The sequence below is a fragment of the Antedon mediterranea genome, chromosome 4 (genome assembly GCF_964355755.1).
Source record: "Antedon mediterranea chromosome 4, ecAntMedi1.1, whole genome shotgun sequence".
Taxonomy (NCBI): Eukaryota; Metazoa; Echinodermata; class Crinoidea; order Comatulida; family Antedonidae; genus Antedon; species Antedon mediterranea.
In genome coordinates, this window is record NC_092673.1 from 33,591,407 (window position 1) to 33,617,268 (window position 25,862).

General features: G+C 33.7%; 2 protein-coding genes and 1 non-coding gene across 3 annotated transcripts in view; 1 reads left to right on the top strand and 2 right to left on the bottom strand.

Moving 5' to 3' along the window:
• Window positions 1-529: 529 nt before the first annotated feature.
• Window positions 530-24,216, bottom strand: LOC140047372 (prokineticin receptor 2-like). The gene is made up of 2 exons (XM_072092361.1): window positions 23,408-24,216; window positions 530-4,166 (listed from the first exon to the last, which is right to left on the bottom strand). Exons 1-2 carry the CDS (start codon window positions 23,815-23,817, stop codon window positions 3,356-3,358), a joined length of 1,221 nt encoding a protein of 406 aa, XP_071948462.1. The 5' UTR covers window positions 23,818-24,216; the 3' UTR covers window positions 530-3,355.
• Window positions 12,984-13,055, bottom strand: Trnad-auc (transfer RNA aspartic acid (anticodon AUC)). Its single transcript has one exon. It is a non-coding gene; the product is annotated as a tRNA-Asp (tRNA).
• The window catches only part of LOC140047371 (4-trimethylaminobutyraldehyde dehydrogenase A-like), a 35,066-nt gene continuing 29,676 nt past the window's right edge, over window positions 20,473-25,862 (top strand). The window contains exon 1 of the mRNA XM_072092360.1: window positions 20,473-20,590. The gene's annotated coding sequence lies outside the window, so the exon portion shown is untranslated. The remainder of the gene's footprint in view (window positions 20,591-25,862) is intronic.

Genomic DNA, 25,862 nt, shown 5'->3' on the forward strand with positions numbered 1-25,862 from the left:
TTTGACGCGTGTTATTAAAAACTATAAACCACCACCCGATTTTGTTTGATCAGCACGTTACAATAACCCACGGAATATTTGCGTGTATTTTTTTTTGATATTTTAAATAGAAATTTAACTTGTCCGCATCCACGCGCGTCACATGCATCTACGTGTGTCACATGCACCTACGCGTGTCACATGAATCTACGCGTGTCACTAACATCTACGCCGCATGTCACATATGTATCTATACGCGTGCCAAATGCATCTATGCGTGTCACTAGCATCTACGCATGTCACATGCATCCACGGTGTCACATGCATCTATGCGTATCACATGAATCTACGCGTGTCACATGCATCTACTACGCGTGTCACATGAATCCACGTGTGTCGCATCTACATACATGTGTCGCGTGCATCCACGCGTGTCACACGCGAGGATAAAAATGTTTTAACCAGCAGTACTGCTATAGATACTTCCGATAGTTGAGGATACTAGCTCTTGACCAATAGTTTTATGTGTGTGTCACACAATTCATATGACTAGGTTTATGTTCTATTGAACAAAGTATCACTAGTTTGGAATTACATTTTAGTTTCATGCTGTATTTGGACTCTTGAGTGATATTAAAACGTAATTTTTCCAGTATAGTATTTCAATATTGATTTTATTTTTAACTTAATACTATGCGATTCTAATTATAATAGCCGCAATAAAACACCTGTTCTGCATGCCCAGCGAAAATCAAACGCGGGTTTTTTTGTTCTCGTTTATTACAGTGAAATAAGTGTTGTGACGGCTTCTGCAACTACGTCATTTATCTTACAATTGGTTTATAAAAGTAACTCGAGATTTGATTTGTTGCCAGATGTTTTGCTGTGAAATAAATAATATCTTAGTTATTTTAGTTTAGCCTAACTCTCATTCAAATCTTATTTTATTTCTGTTTTTATGACCATTATTTATTTAGTTTCCGTTGCCAATTTCTATATATCCTTTGTCGTATATCTTGTAAATAAAGAGAGCTACTGCACTTGTATTCTTTTGGAAAAAAATATTGTTGCTTTGTTTATTTGTATATATCTAGGCAAATTACCAAGGACAACCATCAGTTTATTCCCACCTGACAACTTAGACTTGTTTACGCGTATTCTCGATTACGTCTGTTCAATAATACGCGACGTGAGTCAGGGCGTTTGAATATTTCTGACTACTGTATGCATTGTTGACATTTTTAGGTTTTTTTTTAAATTCAATTAGAGGCAATGTAAAAATTTAGTAGGTGACCCAATCTAGAAATTTTAAAGATGCATTGTCCCCAACAAACATGAAAATTAATAAATCAGACTTTGAATTTGGTAGTTCTAACAAAGTTATTCACTTCCCGTAGAAAAAAACTGAAAACAATAATGTTTTCAGTTATGAAATGAAAAAATAAACAGTTGAATTCAACCAGAAACCCAGTTGCTGGTACCCAATTTGACTATTTTGTGCATAAAATTAGTTTTAAGTAAATTTTTTTTTTTTTAGTAACATTTTTGGTCAAAGTGATTAACTATTATGTGACATTAAAATGGAATATTCCACAAAAAAATGTAAAAAGATATTTATTCAGGGTGACAATACATTAAGAAATACTTTACGAAATCATTTTTCCAATTGACACAAAATAAAATAAACCCTTAACACTCTATTCTCTCCGAAAGTTTTAATTTTATAATAGAATATTTTATATTATTCACGTATTCCGAGCTGAGAATATTATAGTATTAGTAATTTACATTTCACTGTAGCAAAGGCGTCATAGCAAAAAGAAATGGCAGAATTGTGTGCGCAATAATTGTTTAGAAGATATTCTATATTATCTTAATCTTTAAAAAAAAACAATTGTAAAGGTGGGCGATATATTAAAGGGCATTGTCTTGAGAAATACGTTTTTTCTGCTCACTGACGTCATGATATTGAACAGCGCCACCAAAGGATTATAATAGTTGTTCCATGGATAAATAAATAAGTTATTTTCCCATAGTGGTTGAAAGAACAGTAATTACAATCGGAAGATTAGGCCAGAGACACTGTATAATCACTGACGTCATGATATTAAACGGCGCCACCAACGGATTATAATAGCTGTTGCATGTAGAAATAAATAAGTTATTTTAATGGTGGTTGAAAGTAGAGTAATTACAATTGTGACATTAGGCCAGAGAGACTGTATAATCGTTGAGAAAATGATGAGTGAAAGCAAGTGGTAGCCATTTTAGAGTGAAACACGCACAATTAAACGAGAAATGAAGAAATGTGTTTTGTTAATGATGCTCGTATATTATACATTATGATCTAATAATAATACTAAGATCGGACATTGCACTTTTAACGTAATCGACAGACTGCTATAAGTGGTACTCTCTGTGAGGCAGTTAAGGCCGCCCATACTCGTGACGTAGGAGGGGGGGGGGTTGTCGTTATCGTTTGAGATAAACCCAAACACTCAAACATTAATTAATATTAATAATAATATTGATTCGGTCAACAATGAAAAATAACCAGGCTAAAGCTCAAGCAGATTCTGCACTCACTCCATAAAAATTCAAACAGTTAAAATATAACCTTAATTAAAATTAAACACTTGTAATACAAATAAAACTATACATAACATGAAATAAAGTGTTTTGTTAAAGCAGCCTTAAATATTGAATTGTGTGTGTTATGTCATATTTGGTATGTGCTCCCATAGGAAAGGAAACAAATACAGAATTATGAAAAGTATTGCCTTTCGATTTCCAACGTAAAAGCCTACACGGACATCTTTCACTAGTGTTAATATACTCATTGAAAGAATGAGGACAGTGACCATTCAACACCTTAAATCCTAATAATCCTTGGCCACTAAAAAAATAAAATAAAATAAATAAATAAAAGTCTAATTTAAAACAAGTCTTCAATAGATTATATTTCTAGCACTTTTAATCTATCTTTTTTAAACATCATTTCTTGTTGCTTTCCTTTGTATACTTTCTAATCTATTTAAATCTATTAATTTGAGACTTCTCAAACAGTACACAAATTGAACAACAAATCGGTAACCACTGGAAGTAATACAGCTTTTGTATAAGTTCAAAATAGCTAACCAGGACATATTTTACTATTTGAAATAAAACCAAAAGTAAGGAATTATTATTTTTAACAATTATGTTTGTGTCGTTTTATGTCGGTAGGCCTATCTATATTGCACAACATGTAGACATACAATCTCAAACATTGTCTGTAATTTCAAGTAGGAACATCTGAGCCTATCTTCACTCAATAACAAATAATCTTGAATCATGAATTATTACCATGATTGTAAATCAGTTCTTCCCTTTTACTTCAAGTTGAATCTGTATCTTCTTTAACGATCAAAATAGCTGATGTTCTTTCGAGTCTCGAAACAGGTTGGTACGTAAAAGAACTACGTGGCGTTCGTTGACTGTTGTTCCCGCCGCCGGTGTTGGCGACGCGTCCAACGTAACTGGAGTTTGTTGCGCGACGCGTCAGCTGCATACCTTGTGCACTCATTATAGACGGCTTGCTGAAATATTTCGGAAATATCGCTGCCAACAGCATACGAGCATGTTTCCTAAAGTTTGGATTCAAAATAACGTATGTAACTGTATCGACTATACAATTACTCATTGCTAAGCATTCCACAATGTAGAAGCCGTAATATACCAAATGATCCGTATGCGTAAACAAGAGCATGACGTCACGAAAAAAAATGAAACTGTAATATGGTCCAAAGCAGACGGCAAACGTTACCACCAGTATAATGAGCATGCGCACACTTCGTTTTTTCGACTGTTCGGAGGCTGCAGCCTGCTGAGCAGTACATTGGTTGCCTGGAATGTTCCTGAACCATAGTTTAACAGCGATTCGAGAATACACGGCAGTCATTATAATCATAGGTATAATAAAAGCAATTATTATTAATGTTAACGTGTAGTTGCGCAAGTGATGTCCGTTTGTCCAATCTCCCAAACACTGTTTAATCGTTCCGTCATCTTTGTGAATTTTTAAAACGGCTGTATTTATTAATGTTGGTATTGCCAGGCAGAATGAGAATATCCAAACGAAAGCAATGATGATAATAGTGCACAGCCGTGTCATGCGCGGTCTCAGCGGATTCATAATGATTACATACCTGAGAGAAAAAGAAAGAAAATGTTAACGTTTAAGAATACGTCGATCGAAAAGTTTATACAAAGTTATTATTCTGTCGAGAATATAGATAAATATGCATTTGTTTTGTAGAAAAAAGAAATTAGGACAGTTTTCATTTAAGAGCTACAGAATAACCATATATATACTGCTGTTGTCTTTGACGACGAAAATAATATTTTTATCAAATGATGTCATAATAACATTGCTGTATACATCGCCGCAATATTATTGCCCCTCGTGATGTCATTTTATTAGACTTCAGACAGAATAAATGGTTATCAATTGTTTGCTTGTTGATCGGTTGGTTTAGTTGTTGAACGGTTAGTTTAGTTGTTGAACGGTTAGTGTGGTTGTTGTACGGTTAGTTTGGTTGGTTTGGCTGTTGAAGGGTTAGTTTGGTTGTTGATCGGTTGGTTTGGTTGTTGATCGGTTGGTTTGGTTGTTGATCGGTTAGTTTGGTTATTGATCGGTTAGTTTGGTTGGTTTGGCTGTTGAAGGGTTAGTTTGGTTGTTGATCGGTTAGTTTGGTTGTTGATCGGTTGGTTTGGTTGTTGATCGGTTAGTTTGGTTATTGATCGGTTAGTTTGGTGGTTGATCGGTTAGTTTGGTTGTTGGTCGGTTAATTTGGTTGTTGATCGGTTAGTTTGGTTATTGATCGGTTAGTTTGGTTATTGATCGGTTAGTTTGGTTATTGATCGGTTAGTTTGGTTGTTGATCGGTTGGTTTGGTTAATGATGGGTTAATTTGGTTGTTGATCGGTTGGTTTGGTTATTGGACGGTTAGTTTGGTTGATGATCGGTTAGTTTGGTTATTGATCGGTTAGTTTGGTTGTTGATCGGTTAGTTTGGTTATTGATCGGTTAGTTTGGTTATTGATCGGTTAGTTTGGTTATTGATCGGTTAGTTTTGTTGTTGATCTGTTTTGTCTTGTGTTAATCCTTTGATAATATAATAGTCTTTCATTTTAATGTATAGGCCTATAACATAAACTGTAAGCCTACCAGTAATAAGCAATATTTTATCATAACAAATAGAGTGCAGAACGAAATTAATTTTGATAAATATATACAATAATAATTATATATTGAGATAAGCTGATGTTTATGTTGTAAAATATATGTAAATGTGTGTAAATGTCGTGTTTCACTGGAAAAACATGCACACGTTTTTAAATGCTCATCCCCAAGGACATGTGACGTCACAATGGACGCATATCCCGGGCGTTTCGGAGGGTGCCAGGGTGTTTTCAAGGTATTGCCTCATCCCAAAAATCTCCCAACCCCTCCAGCACATGCAGGCCATCTTCCTAATTCTCACAATCAGACTGTCATTCGAGGTACAGTACTATATTATAAGTTATTACCTCCGCCAAGGAGGTTATGTTTTCACCCCTGTATGTTTGTGTGTGTGTTTGTGTGTGTGTCTGTGAACAGCCTGGAGGCCACAGTTTTTATCCGATTCTAACCAAATTTGGACACAATGATCTATGCCCAAAAAGCTCGGACGAGTTCGAATTTGAGGGGGAAAAGGGAAAGGTCATAGGTCAAGGTCACAACTAACAAAAAACTATTTTACTGCCTAGAGACCACAGTTTTGATCTGATTCTCACCAAACTTAGACACAATGATCAATGACACATCATATAATTGTGGTTAAATTTTGAAGGGTCAGGGTCAAAGATCAAGGTCCACAAAAAACAAAACAAAAAGAAATAAAAAAATAATTAAAAAAAAAAACCCCTCAGTGGGACTTGAACCAGCGATCTCAACTGTGAGAGGCTGGATACATAACCATTACACCACACTGTCATCCACAACTTTGTAGTGTGCAGTTAACATATTTACACTTAGAACTAATAAAAAAAAATGTAAAAAAAAATATTCAGGGGGAATTTTATGTAGGGGAATTTTACAGTAGGCGGAGGTTTGTACTCTCGGAGTACCCTCTAGTTATTATTGTTTTCCTGTCACGATGATGAAGGAAGGCCATGTGGTGTTGTATGCATGGATTGTATTTAAGCTATATTTAACTATGTAGTAAATTATAGAACAGGCTGTTTAAACACATTAATATTAATTGATCGTTTTCATTACAAACTTGTTATTTTACTTATATAATGATGAATTATTAATAAGTATTTTAATTTGATCAATATTATTATCAAAAGATGCGATTATTTTTTCTCCTTGTGGTGGTAATATTTTAGCCTTGTAAGCATTACCGGCGACAAATCCTCTTACTGTACAGGATAAACATCCTTTTGATTTTATTTACTTTGTGATTTTTTAGTGAAATTGAGGGCTAAATTTTCCTGTAAAAATAGGATTAATTTGATTGTACTCAAACTAGACCTTCAAACTGTTTTTGTCATGACTTTTTTTTTATTTTATTTAATAATTATATACAAATGTATTTTTTTCTTTTGTTTATGAGTCTTGTGTGACAAGTAATCTCTTCTTGCAAGATCCTCTATTAATGGTATTGTTTGTATTTTCTCATTATAAATTATCATTCTTTTTATTGCATTGATACCATTGATAGAAACTAATAAATGTTGAATTATTATTATTTGATAACTTTTTGTATACAAATACATGCATGTTCAAGGATCTGTGAAAGTATAGCCTAGACCTGCTGAGATTAACATTTTACAAATGGTACATTATTGCACTGTGATATGTTGCCAACTCTATTCATACACACATTTTGAGTAAGATATCGTACTTATTTTACGACGCTCTTCACGTTAGGCCTACGAACGAAATCATTAGTAGCCAGCCTATAGCCTAGCATGAGAACTAGATAGGCCTACTCGGGTGAGGTTAAGACGTGTTTCTTCACTCGATTCCTCGACAAATTTTAGGCTGATTTTTAGACCATCACAAATCGAACATTTCTTATTTATACAAACGTGATGACAAATCAGTTATATTTTGTAATATCTATGACAACCCAGTGTTGTCCTTTTAATCTTAATCAACTATAGTGTTGTTCGGCCTAAAGCCTGAGGCTTACTAGCATACTTAACCAATCAAATGTTACAGAATATGAGACGAGCAAGATCAAGCAAGTCCCTGTAAATACATTTAAATCAAGAGCAGAAGGCTACCATTCAGTATGAAATTACTGAAACTATGATATTGTTTTTACAACAAAAATATTTATACTAATAGTAGTAAACTCTCCCCGTCATCCCCCTCCCCCTTGAAAAAACACCCGAGGACCCCCGGACAGTGTCCGATTTTGATCTTAAAATGTGCAACAATACCAATAGTGTAGGCCTGGCATATCAAGTGATCGAGTGATAGTGATCTTTAAAATGTATTCGTGTAATGGAATTTTGAACAATATTCGTGGAGCAGTCTATTAAAAAATGTTCAAGATTTAGGGCATTAATATTAATATGTAATTAATACAATTGTATTGATCATAAACTAACTTTAACAATAGTTTGGTAAAATGAAATAGATAAACAGAGTGTTTGGGATAAATAGTACAAAACTAATACTTAAACTAATAGTAGTATTAATAATATAGCAAATTTCATATCACAGCTTGCTTTAGAATATTATAATATAATAATCTTAACTCATTGTTGTGCATTTTAGGTAAAATATGATAATGAAATATTGCAATTTTTATATACAAAATGCAATGAATATAAAATTATTGAGTATTAGTCCTATCAATATAATTAGAAAAAGTCAAGCACTTTATTTTGAATGTTTGTTTATCATTGATTTATCTCAATGTTTTTTTTGGAAATATCAGTATTTCAGCGCACGTTTTAATACTCTTTACAAGCTGTTAATGCAATACTGTTTCTTTATTTGACGAACAATAAATAATACAGCAGTTAATATCAGTTTGTCATAATTACCTCCGCCGAGGAGGTTATATTTTCACCCCTGTATGTTTGTGTGTTTGTGTGTCTGTGAACAGCCTGGAGGCCACAGTTTTTATCCGACTCTCACCAAATTTGGCAACAATGATCTATGCCCCAAAAGCTCGGACGAGTTCGAATTTGAGGGGAAAAGGTCATAGGTCAAGGTCATAGGTCAAGGTCACAACTAACAAAAAACTATTTTACTGGCTAGAGACCACAGTTTTTATCCGTTTCTCACCAAACTTTAGCTACAATGATCAATGACACATCATATAATTGTGGTTAAATTTTGAAGGGTCAGGGTCAAAGATCAAGGTCCACAAAAAAAAAAATAAATAAAAAAATAATAAAAAAGAAAAACCTCAGGACTTGAACCAGCGATCTCAACTGTGAGAGGCTGGATACATAACCATTACACCACACTGTCATCCACAACTTTGTAGTGTGCAGTTAGCATATTTACACTTAGAACTAATAAAAAAAATGTTAAAAAAAATATTCAGGAGGAATTTTATGTAGGGGAATTTTACAGTAGGCGGAGGTTTGTACTCTCGGAGTACCCTAGTTTCTTCTTTCTTAATTTGACAAATGTTAAGTATGATTATTTTATGCTGGTTCGTGTTTTTAAAAAATTTTATATTAATATTATACTAAATAACCTCTTTTCAAGTACCTTGACCTTGTGTTTTATATTAACTTTTTAAATTATAAAAACACTCGCAGAATCTAAATTAAATTAATTTAGGATTTTAAAATTAACTTTCACCTTTATAACCTCAGGGATCAGGACTCGAGTTCAGCTCCGGTTAATTTATTTATCATATAGATTGATGCACCTTCAGTTAAAGGGGTTTTAAAAAATTCGTTTTCAGCAGTCTAAATTCGATTGAATGTATGAGATGCTGTATTTTTATTTATTTTTTATTCACTTTCAGTAATTATATTTCGTAAGGATCGCCATATTTTGAATTATGGTTTAAAAATGTCGTATTTAGGCCAACAAGGTTTCTGTTCCGCAGTGGGTATAATCATGAAGACGTGGTCAGCATTAAAGAATTCAGTGATGGCCATCGATTACTTTATAAACTGTGATGTAGATTTAGTAGACTTAAAAATAGTTTTTAGAAAACATTGTGTATAGTAAGTAGATATATTTCAAAGGTTATCTGCAAAAAGCTCAATCAATTAATGCCACTTTTCTTGTTTATATAGCATTATGCTCTATAGTCTACGTAGTGCCACATTAGACCAATTGCCATCCGGCCAATTGCCACCCGGCCAATTGCCATCCGGCCAATTGCCACCCGGCCAATTGCCATCCGGCCAATTACCACCCGGCCAATTGCCATCCGGCCAATTGCCACCCGGCCAATTGCCACCCGGCCATTTGCCACACCACTGTATTATTTTTTTTCCTATTATGTTAAGGCAGAAACTACAGAGGGCCTATGAATATTCATGATGTGACGGAAAACCATGGGAATAGATTTCACGTGGTAACCGAAAATGATCTCTCGCCGCACCTACGTACGTATAGTATCAAATATTGAGTGTAAATGAAATTGATAAAGAATTTGGACCTGTAAAGGACCTGTTGCCACCTAGGTCCTTTCCACCTGCTTTTCATTTTAAAGAACAATTATGATGGGAACTGGCAAACTGGCGTAATTTGCGACAAAGGCGCGTAGCGTCTCTGTGCTAATATATAGGTTTATCATTTTCCCGGCTCTCAGTACAGTTATTTGTGACTGGGGAAGCCAATGCATTAAACCCGCTAGGATGCACCTGTCTATAACCAACTGTTACAATAATTAGGCCTATTTTGCGATTTAAAACAAAATCTAATATACAATATAGAGATAATTAGGCCCTATATTCTCATCCAGTTGAAATGTTATACTGATTAATGTTAATTAAACAGTTGTATAAAATTGTCTTTACAAATTGTTTTGTGACAGTCAATTGAAGATCATAGCATTTTGTCGTGAAATCAGTAACGAAATCGATATAAATGTATTTAGACAAACACAAACCAAGTGATAAACAACATGGGCATACATGATATGTTACTTTTATCGGAAAATAGCCCTAACAGTTTAAACATCTGGGTTGTCTGTAGGCCTACTATTCCATAGAAAAGCAATGTAGCTAAAATGATTTCTGTTTCTGGATTGAGACAACAGCGTCCATTTTAATTCAATTGTAGGCCTAATTAACAAGTGAAAACGTTTATTCAATTACTAATAAAAGCAATGCTAAACCTAGCTTTATTTTACCAAGGCAATTTACTAAGTTTCCGTTTTAGGCCATGGAATTTGGCCCATGGTAAATCAGTAGTGTTAAAGGTGTTCAGACTACGTGTCGTAATCACTGATCGTGATATTAGCCGTTGTTCACTGGAAAGCGTCAAAATCACTGATGCATCATGAAGGGCGTTAGTAAATTCTATAATGTAACTTCTAATGCTCTGTCTACAAAGTATAGACAGAGATTGATGTTTGCGTTATGAACTCCTGATTTTTACTACTGGCTACACTGATGAATAATTTATACATATAAAGTCCTAGGTCATATGTCGTCGCAAATCTAAAGCTATCTAATCTCCCCCACTACGCAACGCAATGACGTATACGCAACACAAGTATTTGGACCAATCACAAGCGATATTTCGGATGATCCGTTGCTTGTGATTGGTCAAATCACTTTCCATCCCGTCACAAACTTTTGTTATAGTGATTATTTATTGTAAAAATAGACGTTTGCTTTTCATTGTGGTCTCATAGATCTTAATTGAACTATCCGTTAGCTCCCAGCTTGTAGAATTAACCACAAATCAGTTTTAGTTAAACTTTTCTTTGATAATGTTTAGAATAAGATAATACAGTACATTAAAACGACACTTTAGGGAAACATTAAGACATACACAGCGTAACATTAAATTAAACACGTTTCAAGTTGAGTTAAAGCCTTTCTTATTTCATTGCACCACATTAAACAATATTGCTATATATCTTAATTTAGTATATCAATGTAATTTACACGAGTGCGTCAACAACAATTCCTCACGTGACTGAAGTAAATTAGGAATAATAATATATTTATGAAAAAACGATGAATCCTTAGAAATTAAATATTTTTATAATTGGTATCTGAAAACGAGTAAAATATTAATATTGTTTTTATTTATTTACTTTATTATTCGTTCGGTTTTTATATTTATGTGTCTCGTAACTTGCCTTTTGATGTTAAAGTATCAATAATTATGTTTTCCACTGCCACAGGGTATGAGATTTGATTATAAGAAGTTTGCCCAAATATGTAACGTTGCATAATTTAACATTCGTCACGGTGATATATGGAAGGCTCCGAGCGACAAAACATGGTTTATTAATTCAAAAATGCAATTTAAACCAAAATATGAAATATATTATATGAAAGGTACCTGCAAAATAATTTAAATTGTAATTTTAAATTCATCAAGTGTCCTTGGGACGTTTAAAATATCATTGTTAGTTTGTGACCGCAAATACTTATTAATGCTAATCTTTAAGATTGGACAATTTGTACTTTGTATCAATTTGCTTATTATAATTCAATATATTTTATTTATTTATTTTGTTTAATTTATTTTTGTTGCTTTATTTGCGCAACACAAAACTAACAAGAAACGTATATACATGAAATTCTCGATCACTACACAAACTACACTAAAGCTCTGTCGACACTATCAAACTTTATGTTTTAAAAAAATGTGATGTGCCCATATATGGACATGATGATGTCATATCACCACCATCTTTCATATCACTACCATATTTGGGCACATCACACTTTTTTTGTCAAACTATAGTTTGGAAATGTAGATTGTCATTTTGGTCGCTGTCGCAGCACTGTAAATGGTTTTCGTTCGATTTCGGTCCGTAAATCGTTGTACAGTATTTTTTTAATTTTATTATATTCATTTATTCATTCAATCGATTTCGGAATCTCTGGTCTTTAGAAAGTAAACATTTTTTGTAAAGTTCTTACATGCATTTATATGTTTATAAATATTAAAGAGTAATTTAAACGGTTACATTATATCGTTCGATCCGTTATCTAAAATTAAAAATACATTTTCTATGAACGGACTATATTTTATTAATGATATTATATATACTAGTAATTATGTTAACTAATTAAGTGAGAGTGTGAAATGGTGTTATGAATACATTTCATTATAGTACTGGTCTTCGGGGAATTCATTTGACAATGTTTCTTCTTCCCAATGGCGCATCTAGAGGATTATCTGGCTTACGGCTTCTATTGACATGTCGGCACTGCAGTTGTCCCATATCCCTCAATTTAAATGAGGGAAGAGCAAAATGTTAAATTACAAGCACATTAATAAATAAATATATAAATATATATATATATATAAATCAATGAAGTTGCGTAGCACTGTGTAAATTATATATAAATCATACTGTAAATTATAGAAACAGTGCTCATATTCGGAACATGATCTCATAATCGCGTCGAGCATAGCTCATTGGCGAAAGTTCCGTATTTTTTAGTTGTATGAAAAAATGTCTCTGGCGGGATTCGAACCTGCAACCTCTCGCTTACAGGGCGAGTATCATACCACTAGGCCACAGAGCCATGTATGGTATTATCACAGATTTTCACCCACCAGATACATTCTCTCATACAACAAACGCCCTCACAATCAGTGGAGGCTTAACAAGTCAGAATAAATTCCAACTTTAATTCGCAACGTTGCGAATTAAAGTTGTATATAATTCTAAAGATATATATATATAAACACAAGAGGCAAAGAACATTAATTCTAAACCGCCCGGTGATATACTGAAATTTAATTAATTAATTTGAAACGATAAAGATGAGGAAATCTGTGAGAATGAGAAAAAGTCGCCCCAACCGAGACTCGAACTCGGACCACCTGCTTGATATGCAGATGTCCTAACCATTAGACCACTGGGGCTTTCATGGTATTGTTAGAAAACACAAGAGGCAAAGAACATTAATTCTAAACCGCCCGGTTTGTATATATATACATTGACATCGTTATTTTACGCATTTATGAGCTTGGAAATAGAAAGAAGGGTTCGATGTTGGCCTACAGCAATTTCAATTTATAAGCTTCCCATTAGACGAGACGCAAAGACGCAGGCACAACAAAAGTTCAAATGATTCATTACGTCATTATTGGTCAAATTACAATCTTCATTTTCATGTTTTGGGGGGACAATACATCTTTAAACTAAGTATTTATCAAAGAAAAAAATTACGTTTACTTAAAATGAAGTGAAACTTCAAATTTAATCTACAATGGTTGTAAAACAAATTTGAGGACTTTTAACTCTCAGTTTGCATAAACAAACATCTTATTCCAGGTGGTTGGGTTCTTATCTATATCCGCGAGTGACAATATTATGTCTGATTAAAGATGTTCAGAAATCAGTTGACGATCGCTTATGGGTAATTGCAAAGAAAACATTGAGAAATTGCAGAAATGCGTAATAGTTCAAATTAAGACCTTTGGGCCTAAGTTAGGTTGAAAACCCATAATAACATATTCATCGGTTGTCGCCTATTAACCAAACAGGATACTAATATTAGTTATTTAATTTCAATTATGAAAAAAAATGATTCACAAATAATAAAAGGAAAAAAATTAAAGTTGCGCTCAAGAATATTAGCCATGATCCTGTATTAAACTTACGTTTAAAACAGCAACAATTAATTAAAGTTTCTATCAAAATAATAGTAACCGTCGAACTAACGATAATAATTTGATGTTATTTTAATAATATTGTTATTATAATACAGTAAATATATTATTTATTATATCAATTAAGAGAGAAAATAGTTGAAACCAGGTTGTTGCAAGGTGAACTCATCGTAAACCCGGAAATTACATTGACCGCGAAGAATTGAAATTGAGTTGAAAATCTACTGTTGAAATAATAAATTTTGTTAAAAAACTCTTTATAATATCTTCCTAAGATAGAAATATGGAACAATAGCGTCGAACTGAAAACTAATGTTATCAAATCTACGTTTCGCGGTACATCTGAGATAGATAAGTTAGGTATAAAAGCACGTCAAGAAGCAAACCTTTCTAATGTTTAAATGTATTGTCCCCTTGAAAAAATAATTCTTAGAATTATATTTTTATAAAATAATAGTTATCCACTTTGACCAAAAATTGGATCTAAAAAATAATGTATTTACTACCTAAAAAAAAACCTGTAATTTATAGCAAAAAAATGCTCAAATTGGCTGCCAGCCAATGGGTTTTTAGTTGAATTTAACCATTTATTTTGTCATTTTATAAGTGAAAACATTTTTTTTTTTCGATTTTTTTTTCTACTGAAGTGATTAAATTTATTAAAACTACAACATAACATATTCAAAGTCTGATTTAATTAATCTTCATTTTTCATGTCTTTGGGGGATAATACATCTTTAAATAAAAGTGGGACGGGATGATGAAAAATGAAAGATGCAATTAATATTAGGCCTAGGCCTATCTGTGAAGAAGAATAACAGTCTGATACGAGCATTTAGCAAAGGCACGTAAAGAAGCGAACCTTAATTGACTGTCTTCTGTTTTTTAATCCTAAATGCATTAAATTAAAGGAGTTCATTTTCACTTGTTGTTAAAGGCTCAGAAAACTTGAGTTAATTCAGTCATTTTCTGATAACATTTTCTAATCTATCACGTTCACGCGCCTTTTAAGGTTATGACACGGTTGGTTAGTTCACGGTCAGGTATGTAAAACTTTATTAAGAAGTGACCTCTAGGAAAAAACATCAATTTTATACTAAATCCTCTGTTTATATTACTTTTAAAGAAATGAGTACAGTAGTGAACGAATTGTAACGACATATAGAACTGTATGTAAAATATTATACATTACTTGTCGTCCGGCGTTCAGGCTTAGTTAACTACCCGGGTAAGTTAGTGACCTACCCACCAAATTTAGCAATAATTAGTCCGTGAAGCCAACTTTACCTGTGTAAATAACTAAATCTGAACGCACCCATGACACGCGCATTTAACGGTTCTCACTAGCGAAGGAACGTAACGCAACCTACGCAACGATCATTGTGTTTGCCCCCGCCTGCGTGAAATCACGATGTTTGCAGCACTGTTGCGTCGTCGCTTCCCACTTGTGATTACGCAATACAGCACTTCGCTGCGTTGCGTTGCGTCGTTAGTGAAGCGTGGTTCCCACTAGCGACGCAACACAAGGACGTAACGCAACGCAAGTGAATTGACCAATCACAAGCGATGGCCATTCGCTTGTCATTGCTAACTGTCTATAACTTCGCTTGTCATTGGTTAAAACGCTTGCGTTGCGTTTACGTCCTTGCGTTACGTTCTAGTGGGAACCAAGCTTTAGAACCACGCTTATATTAACAGAATTCCCAAACTCACCGTATGCGAATAGTAACTCCTTATATATGTTTTTAACCGGTCTATCTATCTATCTATCGGTGCAACTCCACTAAAAGACTATATACATGTTCACTACCTGAAGTACATAGCCCATATCTGTCGAGAACAAAACGAATGCTCTTTGCACAAGCCCGAAAACCATATCAAATTAGGCAATCTCCTTCAGTGCGATCCTAGTCAAGCTAAGAAGCTAACCCAGTCAAGAAAGCCCTTCAACAGTCGGACCCAGCATATATTTGGATGCTAGAGACCCGGCTAGAGAAGACTGCCTCTTGGCTGCGACTGGCATCAGTGGGAGGAACAAAACTGTACTGTATCTATTCTAAAACTAGTTTGACAAAAAAGTGCCCAAATATGGTAGTGATATGACATCATCATGTCCATATATGGGTACATCACATTGTTTTTGTCACATAATAAGGTTTGATAGTGTAGACAGAGCTTTAAGATGAGGTATTTCCCTTATGTTGATAAGATTATTATTTTCTAAAAGTGATCACTGATCGATTGGATTTTTAATTTGATTTCGTCTACTTTGCCTCAATTGAATGAAAAAAATTCCTCTACGCGGTATTATATATTTTTTATATTTAAAAATTAAATTACAAATTTTATATGTTTTATATCAGTTTTATGTTCGACAATCTTGAGCTGAATCAAATTTAAACTAATTTGATAACGTTTCTGTTTACTTGGTAATTTGTTCACTGTGCCTTCAATATTGGATTGGTACGTTATCAATTTCTGCAATTTATTTTTTCCATTAAATTACATTTTGTATAATAGTTCAATTTAATAGATAGGAAATAAAATCATAGGAACAGGGACAGGAAGAAGAAGAACAGGGTCATGTTACTGTATCTGTTTATCTTATCTTATGTTTTTCTCTTTTTGTATGCGTCGTCGAAAAGTCGTGTGTGAACGTACTGTTATTTTAAGCTATCGTTCACACTGAAACCAGATTCGGTCCAAAATGTTCTGTCTTGAAATATATACCCATTTTCACGATTCCGATTTTCATCCGGCCAGTATTAATTTTTTTTCCCATTGAGTTAAGGCAGAAATCATAGATAATGTTGTCACGAGGTAATTCATTTTTATGCCATAATTAATTTCATAAATTTATTCTTAACCTGATATGTGAAAAAAATATTGCATTTGTCCACTAGACCGAAGTCCGGATGTTAAAATTAAATCATACATACTGTGCGTTTATGAAGAGTTTAATCACAGTCGATAAATAGTCCAGAACATGTCTTAAAGCCGGAGCACACTGAACTATTTAGACGTGAAGCGTCACCGTTAAATCGAACCGTAATTTTTAACGAACGAACGATTTCAGTGTGAACATCAAATCGAATGTGACGTGTGGACCGGCCTTTAATTATATCTCTGCAAGTCAAGTGAACTATATAAATAAACTGTTTTTTATTTATGAAAGTTTTTGTCGTTTGAATTCTGATTTTAAAATCAATGAAAAAAAATATTTAAAAAAAACATCCGTATAGCCCAAAATAACTGAGTTTACTTGAAATGTTCAATAATTTATATTCGGGAAATAGTTCTATTTAGGCCCTATTATTATTAAGAATAAGCTAATAATACACAAATGATGCAATAATTAGAACTCTGCGCATGTGCATAGTCGCATTTATTATATAATATCTATAATACCTTAAGATAAAAATCGAAATAATGAGATTAATGCGTCAATTTAAAAATTAATGTATTTTATATAAGTTTTGCTTCCGGCCTATTTATCTCTGTAAAAATATATACAGTATCTAATTTTCTATTGTTGAAAAATCAATGATGAATTCTGTGCCAAGTACACGAATACTGAAACGTAGTTTCTGATTTATTTATGTAAAATATTCGATGGAAATCTTTCTGTAGAACCATGACTTGAAGGGCGATTACCATCTTCCCAATAAAATGTCCTTCATACCTGCCCGTAAAGCATGGTTAGACTTGCCCCAACTGCGGGCTACAATTACACAAGTGAAATAAAAACTATTCCTTTAATCCATGATCACATGAACTTGTTTTCTCTCTTTGAGGAGACTTGCTAGACTCTGTAGTTATTGTCTTTCTAGTCGCGTAAGGCGACTCTACAGCTCACTAATAATATGTCGGTCGTTTTTTCGGTTGGTCGGTCGGTAAACACTAACTTGAGCAAGCGACTGCAGCCATGTATATGGCCTTGTTTATGTTAGTCCACCACCAGTCGGCGTTTTAATTTTTGTTTGAATACTAAAAATACGAACTCATGTATTATACGTATGAAACGCCATATGTGCCAAAATATTTACTTTTTACTAATTTCTGTCTAGAACCGTATCTGGTAGAGACATGCGAGCAAAAAAACACAACACAAAGCAACTGTACTAAAGTAGACTCGACGAATACACTTGTTTTTATAATTGATTCATTATCCCCCGTGTTTAATTCTCCTTTAATTGTGTTATTATTACGCGTCTTCGTTTTTATAAAAACTGCGTCGACTCTAAGCAACCGATTTAATTTAACTTTCTAAAAACATGTATCTATTTATTAATCGGCTTTAATGTTGTTCTTCCAATTTAATATTTTTCTGCGCGACGACATTATTTCAGAAAATATGATGCAAGTTGTCAATTGATACCTCTCGACGAAATCGGATTATATTTAAATGTTACTGATTTTTTTTTTCAATTCTATTAAATTCGTTAAAACTACTTTATGCTATAAGAGCATGGGTGACACTCCACACGTATCAGGCGATTTTCGTTAAGTGCTTCTTGAGTTTTAATACAAGGTTAATGTATCGTGTATTTGTGTGATTATTTTTTATTAATTCTATCCTGTCTCTGTGATTGGCCATGACTTTTTGTTAATTTGTAACTATTATTGTATGTTTTAATCACCATTGTTGCCACAATTATTATTTTTCACGTAATCATTATTATCAAGACTAGTAATATAGGCTATTGATAGGGTGCATTCGATTTTGACGACCTATGACCTATGACGTCATGCTAATATATTTGTAGTAGATGCGTTAATTTTGAATTAGCAATAGACACAATAGGGGATATAATGAGACTTTTAGGTTGCATATTTTAGGACTTTTTTGATCCAAAAATGGCCGGGGTAATAATGTGAAGTGATTGAGTCTAGGCATTTGGCGCTATAATAAGGCCTACTGCATAAGAACGACATACTATTTAATAATAAATATTATTAATCAAAAATTCGTATTGTAGAGGACATACTCATTAAAAAGCTTTATCATCGCGGTAGCTATAGTTCTAAGGCCGACAGTTTTAGGAATTTGTAAAGTCGACAATAATTTATAGGTCCCAGCTGCTAGACCCAAAAAACGTCTGGGAAAAGAGAGTTTATGAAGGCTCACGCTTGAACGATTTTGGATTCTCGCCCTTTGATTGGTTGACGCGATCCAACAGACTGCGGAAGAATTTTTCATTTGTACCACCACCGTGAAAAGTCACGTTGACTCTAGAGGGTATTCAGTTGCATGCCTACAGGTTGAGGTCACACACACAGCACATAAAGTTCAAAATTGACCATTTTTAAATGCCATTTTTAATTAGTAGAGAAATATTTGTTGGCAAATAATACATTGTTAGAAAGGTACACGTGTCTTATTTCAAATGCTGTTGAAAATTAGCAGAAATATCAATTATTCAGTGAAATACAACCAGATTACTAACACCCACCAAAATGGCCATGATGTGATTTATTATTATATTAAGTTAGATTTTGTGTATTTTTGCGTTTAACCAACATATTTTTATTTTGTTACACGTTTCCATGGTAACAAAAACATATTTTCTATAAATTATTAATATATCTGTAGAAAGAACAATGATTAATTTTAAAATGTCGAGCGGCGTTTTTTGTAAGAAATATTTCTTGTTTACATTGCCATACTTTTTTCCGTTTATCACAAAAACAAGATATATACAGGGCCTAATAAGTAACAAAAGTGTCAAGGTGGGTGTACACGGCGCGCATTAGGCGCAGGCTTTAATTGTGCAGGTTAGGTGTAATTATTATTATTATTCATGTGATTTAAAAATAATCACTCATCTGAAGTAGATTATATATTTTTAAATAGTTAATGCGAATGTGATTTATCTCGTCAAATATGAGTTCCATGAGTTAATAAGTTGTAGGATAGTGTGGCCATAAAGTGTTAATCGCTTCTATGTACAACAGCTGTATTCAAATAACATTTACACTCGTTTCAACAGCTGGATTCAACATGAATTCAAGTCTATTGTAGGTTAAGCTTGGTTCCCACTAGAGACGCAACGCACAGACGCAACGCAACGTGATTTGACCAATCACAAGCGATTGATTAGTAATTGAACAGTCGCTTGTCATTTGTCAACTGGCTTGCGTTACGTCCTTGCGTTGCGTCTCTGGAACCAAGCCTATATGACTGGCTTACATATTTATATATTCAATTTTTAGAACGAGTTTTGATAACTTTAGGGTTAATACAGTATTAAACACGTGTTGGATTCTGATGTGAATGCACTTTTAACAGTTACACGATACGATAGATAGTATTTATTGTCATTTAAACAGCAAGGTAAAAATGAAATGTGATTGGTTAAATTTAATTTAGACATATGAAAATAATAATATATAGCGTCGTAACTAGAGATTCTAAAGTGATCTTACAAACTTGCTATTAAACACATGAATTTAATGAATTATAAACAAGATTGAGGTTGAAGTCCTATTCTACACGTATTGGATCCGGTGTGAATGTAGGCCTACCTTTAGTAGTTCGCCTTCTCAATGGTTATTGATCCAGTATTCTACACGTATTGGATCCGGTGTGAATGTAGGCCTACCTTTAGTAGTTCGCCTTCTCAATGGTTATTGATCCAGTATTCTATACTCATTGGATCTGGTGTGAAGGCACCTTTAGTACAGTAGTTACATAGGCGTACCTCTATAATTATGTCTTTCATCTAGTATTCTAAATTCTACACTCATTGGATCTGGTGACGTGCGAATGCACCTTTAATAAACATGTAGGTATGGTTATCATGTGTTATACACATTGTATCCGATGTGAACAAACCTTTAAAACAGAGACTCTACGATTGTTATATGACGTCTACTCTAGTTGTGATTTTTTTTTAACTTTGTCTGAACGCACTCTTACAGTCTTGTATGAGTAATACTCATACATTGTCCACCACATGATACTGTATCATGACTGTGGTGGACAATGTATTATATTTTTAGATTTGGAATAATGTAGGCCTAGTTTTGATTCCTGTTGCAAATGCACCTTTAGATAACTAGGCCGATCGCTTGTATATACCGTTTTCTGTTAAAAATCAATTTACTATAAAAAAAAAAAGGTTATTTCAGTAGACTAAAACAAGATGTAACGTAATATAATACTAAAAATCGACTTTATTAAACTCACGAAGTAGGTCTGTTAGGTCTGATTTCTAGTCACCTCGTTTCCTTTTTTTAGAAATTATATTTTTTAATATTGCCTGTATTGTTTTTAAAACCACTTTATTACAGTGAACCTCTCCTTTGACATGACACATTTATTAACACATTTCAAATTTATTTACTCATCGTTTTTAAATATAGTTTCATAATATAAATGATGGCAAGTATCTTGCATAGAGAAGTTTACAATTCTGTTTTCGCAGGACCCTTTTACATAAAAAAAATAAAACAATAAACACAAAATAATAAATATAAATATATACATTTTAGAGTTGTTCATCAGCATAAAGCGATAAAAAGTGTTTTTCTAACATGATTATTTTATACATTTATTTTTTCTTAAAAAGAAAATATTCATTTTATTACTTCCAGTACATGTGAATTCTTTCTTTATATTTTAGAGCAAAAATACATATAATTAAGGAACCATTTTCCACTGAAACAAACATAGGCCTAACAGTATATGATAACTACGACAAACGGGTACTGTATTCAGAGACTTCATGGAGCATTTTGTTCCATCTTATTAATTTACTGCGTTTCAATTTCATACATTATATGCCATATCAATATATTTCTACTTACATATAAGACACGCGTGTTATTCAAGTAAAATGAAATAGTGTTTACCGTGTTATGTTTCCCACACTCCTTGGGCGAATCCCGAATCGAAAGCCTCATGCGCATGCGTATTAATATTTCTATTTCTACTTTTTTTGTGACGACAAACAAAAAAAGCGCAATCAATCAGGAGACAACCCTAACGAGTGGCAATATATACTTATGCTTTAACACAACTCAGCCTGGACACCCAAGGGTCATTTTATGTTCCTGCTGACCATTTAATCATCCATGTATTCTACTGTATCTTCATTGGGATCCAGCCACTCTGATACCCACAGCATTGTAATTTTTTCAGTAATTTGTCTTTGGATGTATTATACAATACTGTGTATATTTCTTGTGTAAATTAGCTATAGTCGTCACGTTGGTTGCACTATTAGAGAAAGCGCGTGCAGCGGATTAACATGTGATCAGTAGTAACAACCGTATTTGATACAAATAGATAGAGAAAAGCTTAATCAGTTCATGAAAAGCAATATTAACGCTACAATCCAACGAAGTAAAGTTCGACTACTCCTGCGTTCTAATCATAATTAGTTTCATTCAACCTAGATACGGTAGTGTAATTATAAAACAGTGCAATAATGAGATTAACCCAGAATCATCTGTCACCTCTTTCAACCTTTGTATTGGAATTGCTGTCTCATCATCATCCATTTTAAATCGTTTTTAATGTTACCATTTATTCATAGATCAAACGGTTTACTAGGATGATGAAAAGGCCAGCAATACTTAATTTTTCTGTTTTCGTTCTCTAATCAGAAAAAGCTTCGTTTAATGATTTGTGACGTAGACACAACACTTAGACGCGCGCGTAAGTATTAAAACGTGTGTTTTTTGTGTTGTTGAATATTAACGTCTCTCATTGTGACAGTGACGTCACCTAATGTTATTCAGGAAACATTGGACGCGCGCGTAAGTACTAAAACGTCTCACTGTGGTGACGACAGACATTGGACGCGCGCGGGATCGAGTAGACAAATTTGTTTGTTTTTTTAATTGTGTTGAATTAACGTCTCTCATTGTGGCGGCAGTACCGGCACTTAATGCAGGTGACGTCACACACAACATTTGGCGCGCGCGTATTTTTTTTAGTACGCAGTTCTTGTGTCGTTATCAAATTATTAATGAACTTATAATTATTTGTTGATGATGCCACACTATATGTATTTTAAATTGTTGATATAATTTAAATATTCTATTGTAATGAGTTATAACATTTAATTTGCTATTATTGAATTATTCGTTGTTTGTTGTTATATGTAGACATATTAATTTTAATTTATTTTAACAATATTTTGTTATATTAATATTGTTATGTTAATTCAATTAAAATTGTTGTTGTATTGATCTGTGCTGGTACTCTATTCAATAGTTTGTTCACGTTCACATCGGTAGGTCAGAAAAGCGTATTACTAAGTAATTTTATTTCTATAATGTTATGAATGATGACCGTTACCGTGCCTCATTCACAACAAAATAAACATTGCGGACATTCCGTAAGTGGCGTTTCGTTTTCACGACGCTCACGAGCTTACGCGGCTATCGAGTCTAATAGTCATTCTGACCGTGCAGAGAATGACCTTCGAGTATTGTAGGATGTGGCTCGTCGTTTAATTGTCTTACCGGTTATTGAACGCGAGCGTCCTAACGCATATGAAAAAAAAGATTTTTAAAAAGTCGTTTTTGTCCGTACCCTTCTTTTCTGACACTATTTAAAATACAATTTTGTTTATTATAATTAATTAGCTTACCGGTCAAGTGCCATTACGAGCAGTGAGTTTGTTGACACATACAATGACGCGGATTTCACGTAATTCACCAGCTTGCAGATCTCCTCTCCGTAAGGCCACACTGACGCCGTGTAGTAGTGAAAATTAAACGGAACACAAATGACAGCTACTAAAAAGTCAGACCAAGCTAGGTTGCCAATTAGGATGTTTGTAGTCGTTCGCATACGTCTATAGGCGGCTATCACACAGCACAGTAACAGATTTCCAATACCAGATATAACCATCATACAGACATAGATGGACGCTAGGAATACTTTTATCGCTGGATGGACATCTGGAAATGACTCTTTTATCGGTGGTAGGTTGTTAATACTATATTCTTCATAATCATACGCATTGTAATTATTTAATGTTACATTCCAGAACTCCATAATGTCACATTTAAAAATACTTCAGCTTTCTGTATATTCACAACTGTCCAATTGTATTCATCTTTCTAAGTAGCAGAATAGATGTGTTCCTCTCAGATAATACTAGCTGTAGTCCAATATCTTTCGAATCACAATCATTAGTGCCGAATTTGTTACTACACTGTGCCTGTACTTGAATAATTTGCGTCAAGTATCACCAGCCAATCAGAAACGGTCCCGCCCACTTTCAAATATTGAATTCATATTTTTCGTCTGATTATTTTGTCATTACTATAGTAAACCGGTTTTCTATATACGTGTATTATTTTCCATTGTCAATATCGATTTAATAAATACTATTATTAGAACATTGTAGGTTTAACCACCGAATAGAAAAAACGTTCACCCGTGCAATGCAACCGTGCATACAAAGCCACTTTTCTACACAAATGTCCGTCCCATTTTACGTCCGGATATAACATTTGTACAATTTTTATACGCACACAAGTAAAACGCCGTAAAATGTGTACACGCACGTAAAAACGTCGTGCCAATTTCACGTGCGCATACAAAATCTCCTCTGGTATTTCCGTAATGGTGTTTGCATTATATTATTTAAATGGGATAAGGGTTTTGGCGAGTGTATTTATTGCCGGCTTAACATGAATTTTAAGCGCTCAACAATATAACGCTGAGTGCAGCAATTATTAATTTAACATAATTGTTACGCGCTCGACAGCATAGTAGTCAAGAGTGCAATATTACTCAAACATCGTTTTTACGCGCTTGACAGTATAACTGTGGTGAGTGCAATTATTACTAACCCAACATGATTTTTACGCGCTCGACTGTATAACGTTACGGTGGTGAGTGCAATATACTAACTTAACATTATGTTTACGCGCTCAACGGTATAACGGATGAGTGCATTATTTATTTCATAAATCATGTTCTTTATTCGGGCTCCTTATCTACATGTTTTTACGCTCGCATAAACATTATTTTAGTACGTGAGTGCCAAATGCCGTAACGGTACATTGCTGCAATGTCAGAAATATAATCTTCGCGAGTAGAGAGCTATAAACAGCATATTTAATACGTTTATAGCTATCTGTAAATTTTGTATCTGATATCCTTTCAATTTTCTCAGTTTGTAATTAGAGAAAATGAATTGTGTAAATTATATAAATGAAGACGGTTTTTTACGGTCCAGTTGTCGTCGAAGTCGTCATCATTAGTTTAAACAACATCTAGTCTCCTACATGCTACATTGATTAATGAATATGCCATAAATTGTATTCTCTACTGTCAATAAAGTATATCATCTTGAAAGAATTTTATTAACTTGATTTAAGATAATGTCTTCCCTTTAGGCAATTCACTATTCCGGTTGACGGTTTAATTCTGATGTTCCAATTGTTAACTTTAAATCAATATTTCAGGAAATTGCGTTATCATTTAACCAGAACGTGGAAAGGATCGGAGAAATTATAATAAGTGCATCTTCTTCCAAGTTTTATTATTATTTTCATAATTATTATTACTTGTGTTAATAATAAAACCTGCCTGTGTATTAATGTTACACAAAATTAAACACATACGTTATGACAGCGAACATGTGGTTGTACGTTTATAGTTTTCAATATCAAATCATTATGAAATTACAGCTACTAAAATATAAAAGAGTATTACAAACTAGCGCGGTGGGATGTTATCCGTATTATAACAGGAAAAAGACAGGTTATTTACCCATGCTAGGGGGGGTATGATAAAACCCCACCCTTTCACGGGTTATGTCTATAGGGAAAACGACCTTCTTCCCATATGGGATAGGCCTATTGTAAATCCAATGTGGAGACTGGTATCAATCCCGTATGTTCGGGTTCTCACTCGATTGACTAGATATTATCATTCTAAATACTAATTTTTAAAAGAAATGAACGTCAAACCGCAAGTAAAGTAACCAATCACGACGCGATCGATCATCCGAAATGTCGCTTGTGATTGGTCAACTCATTTTGTGTTGTGTTTACGTTCCATTGCGTCCAAGCTGGGAACCTATACTT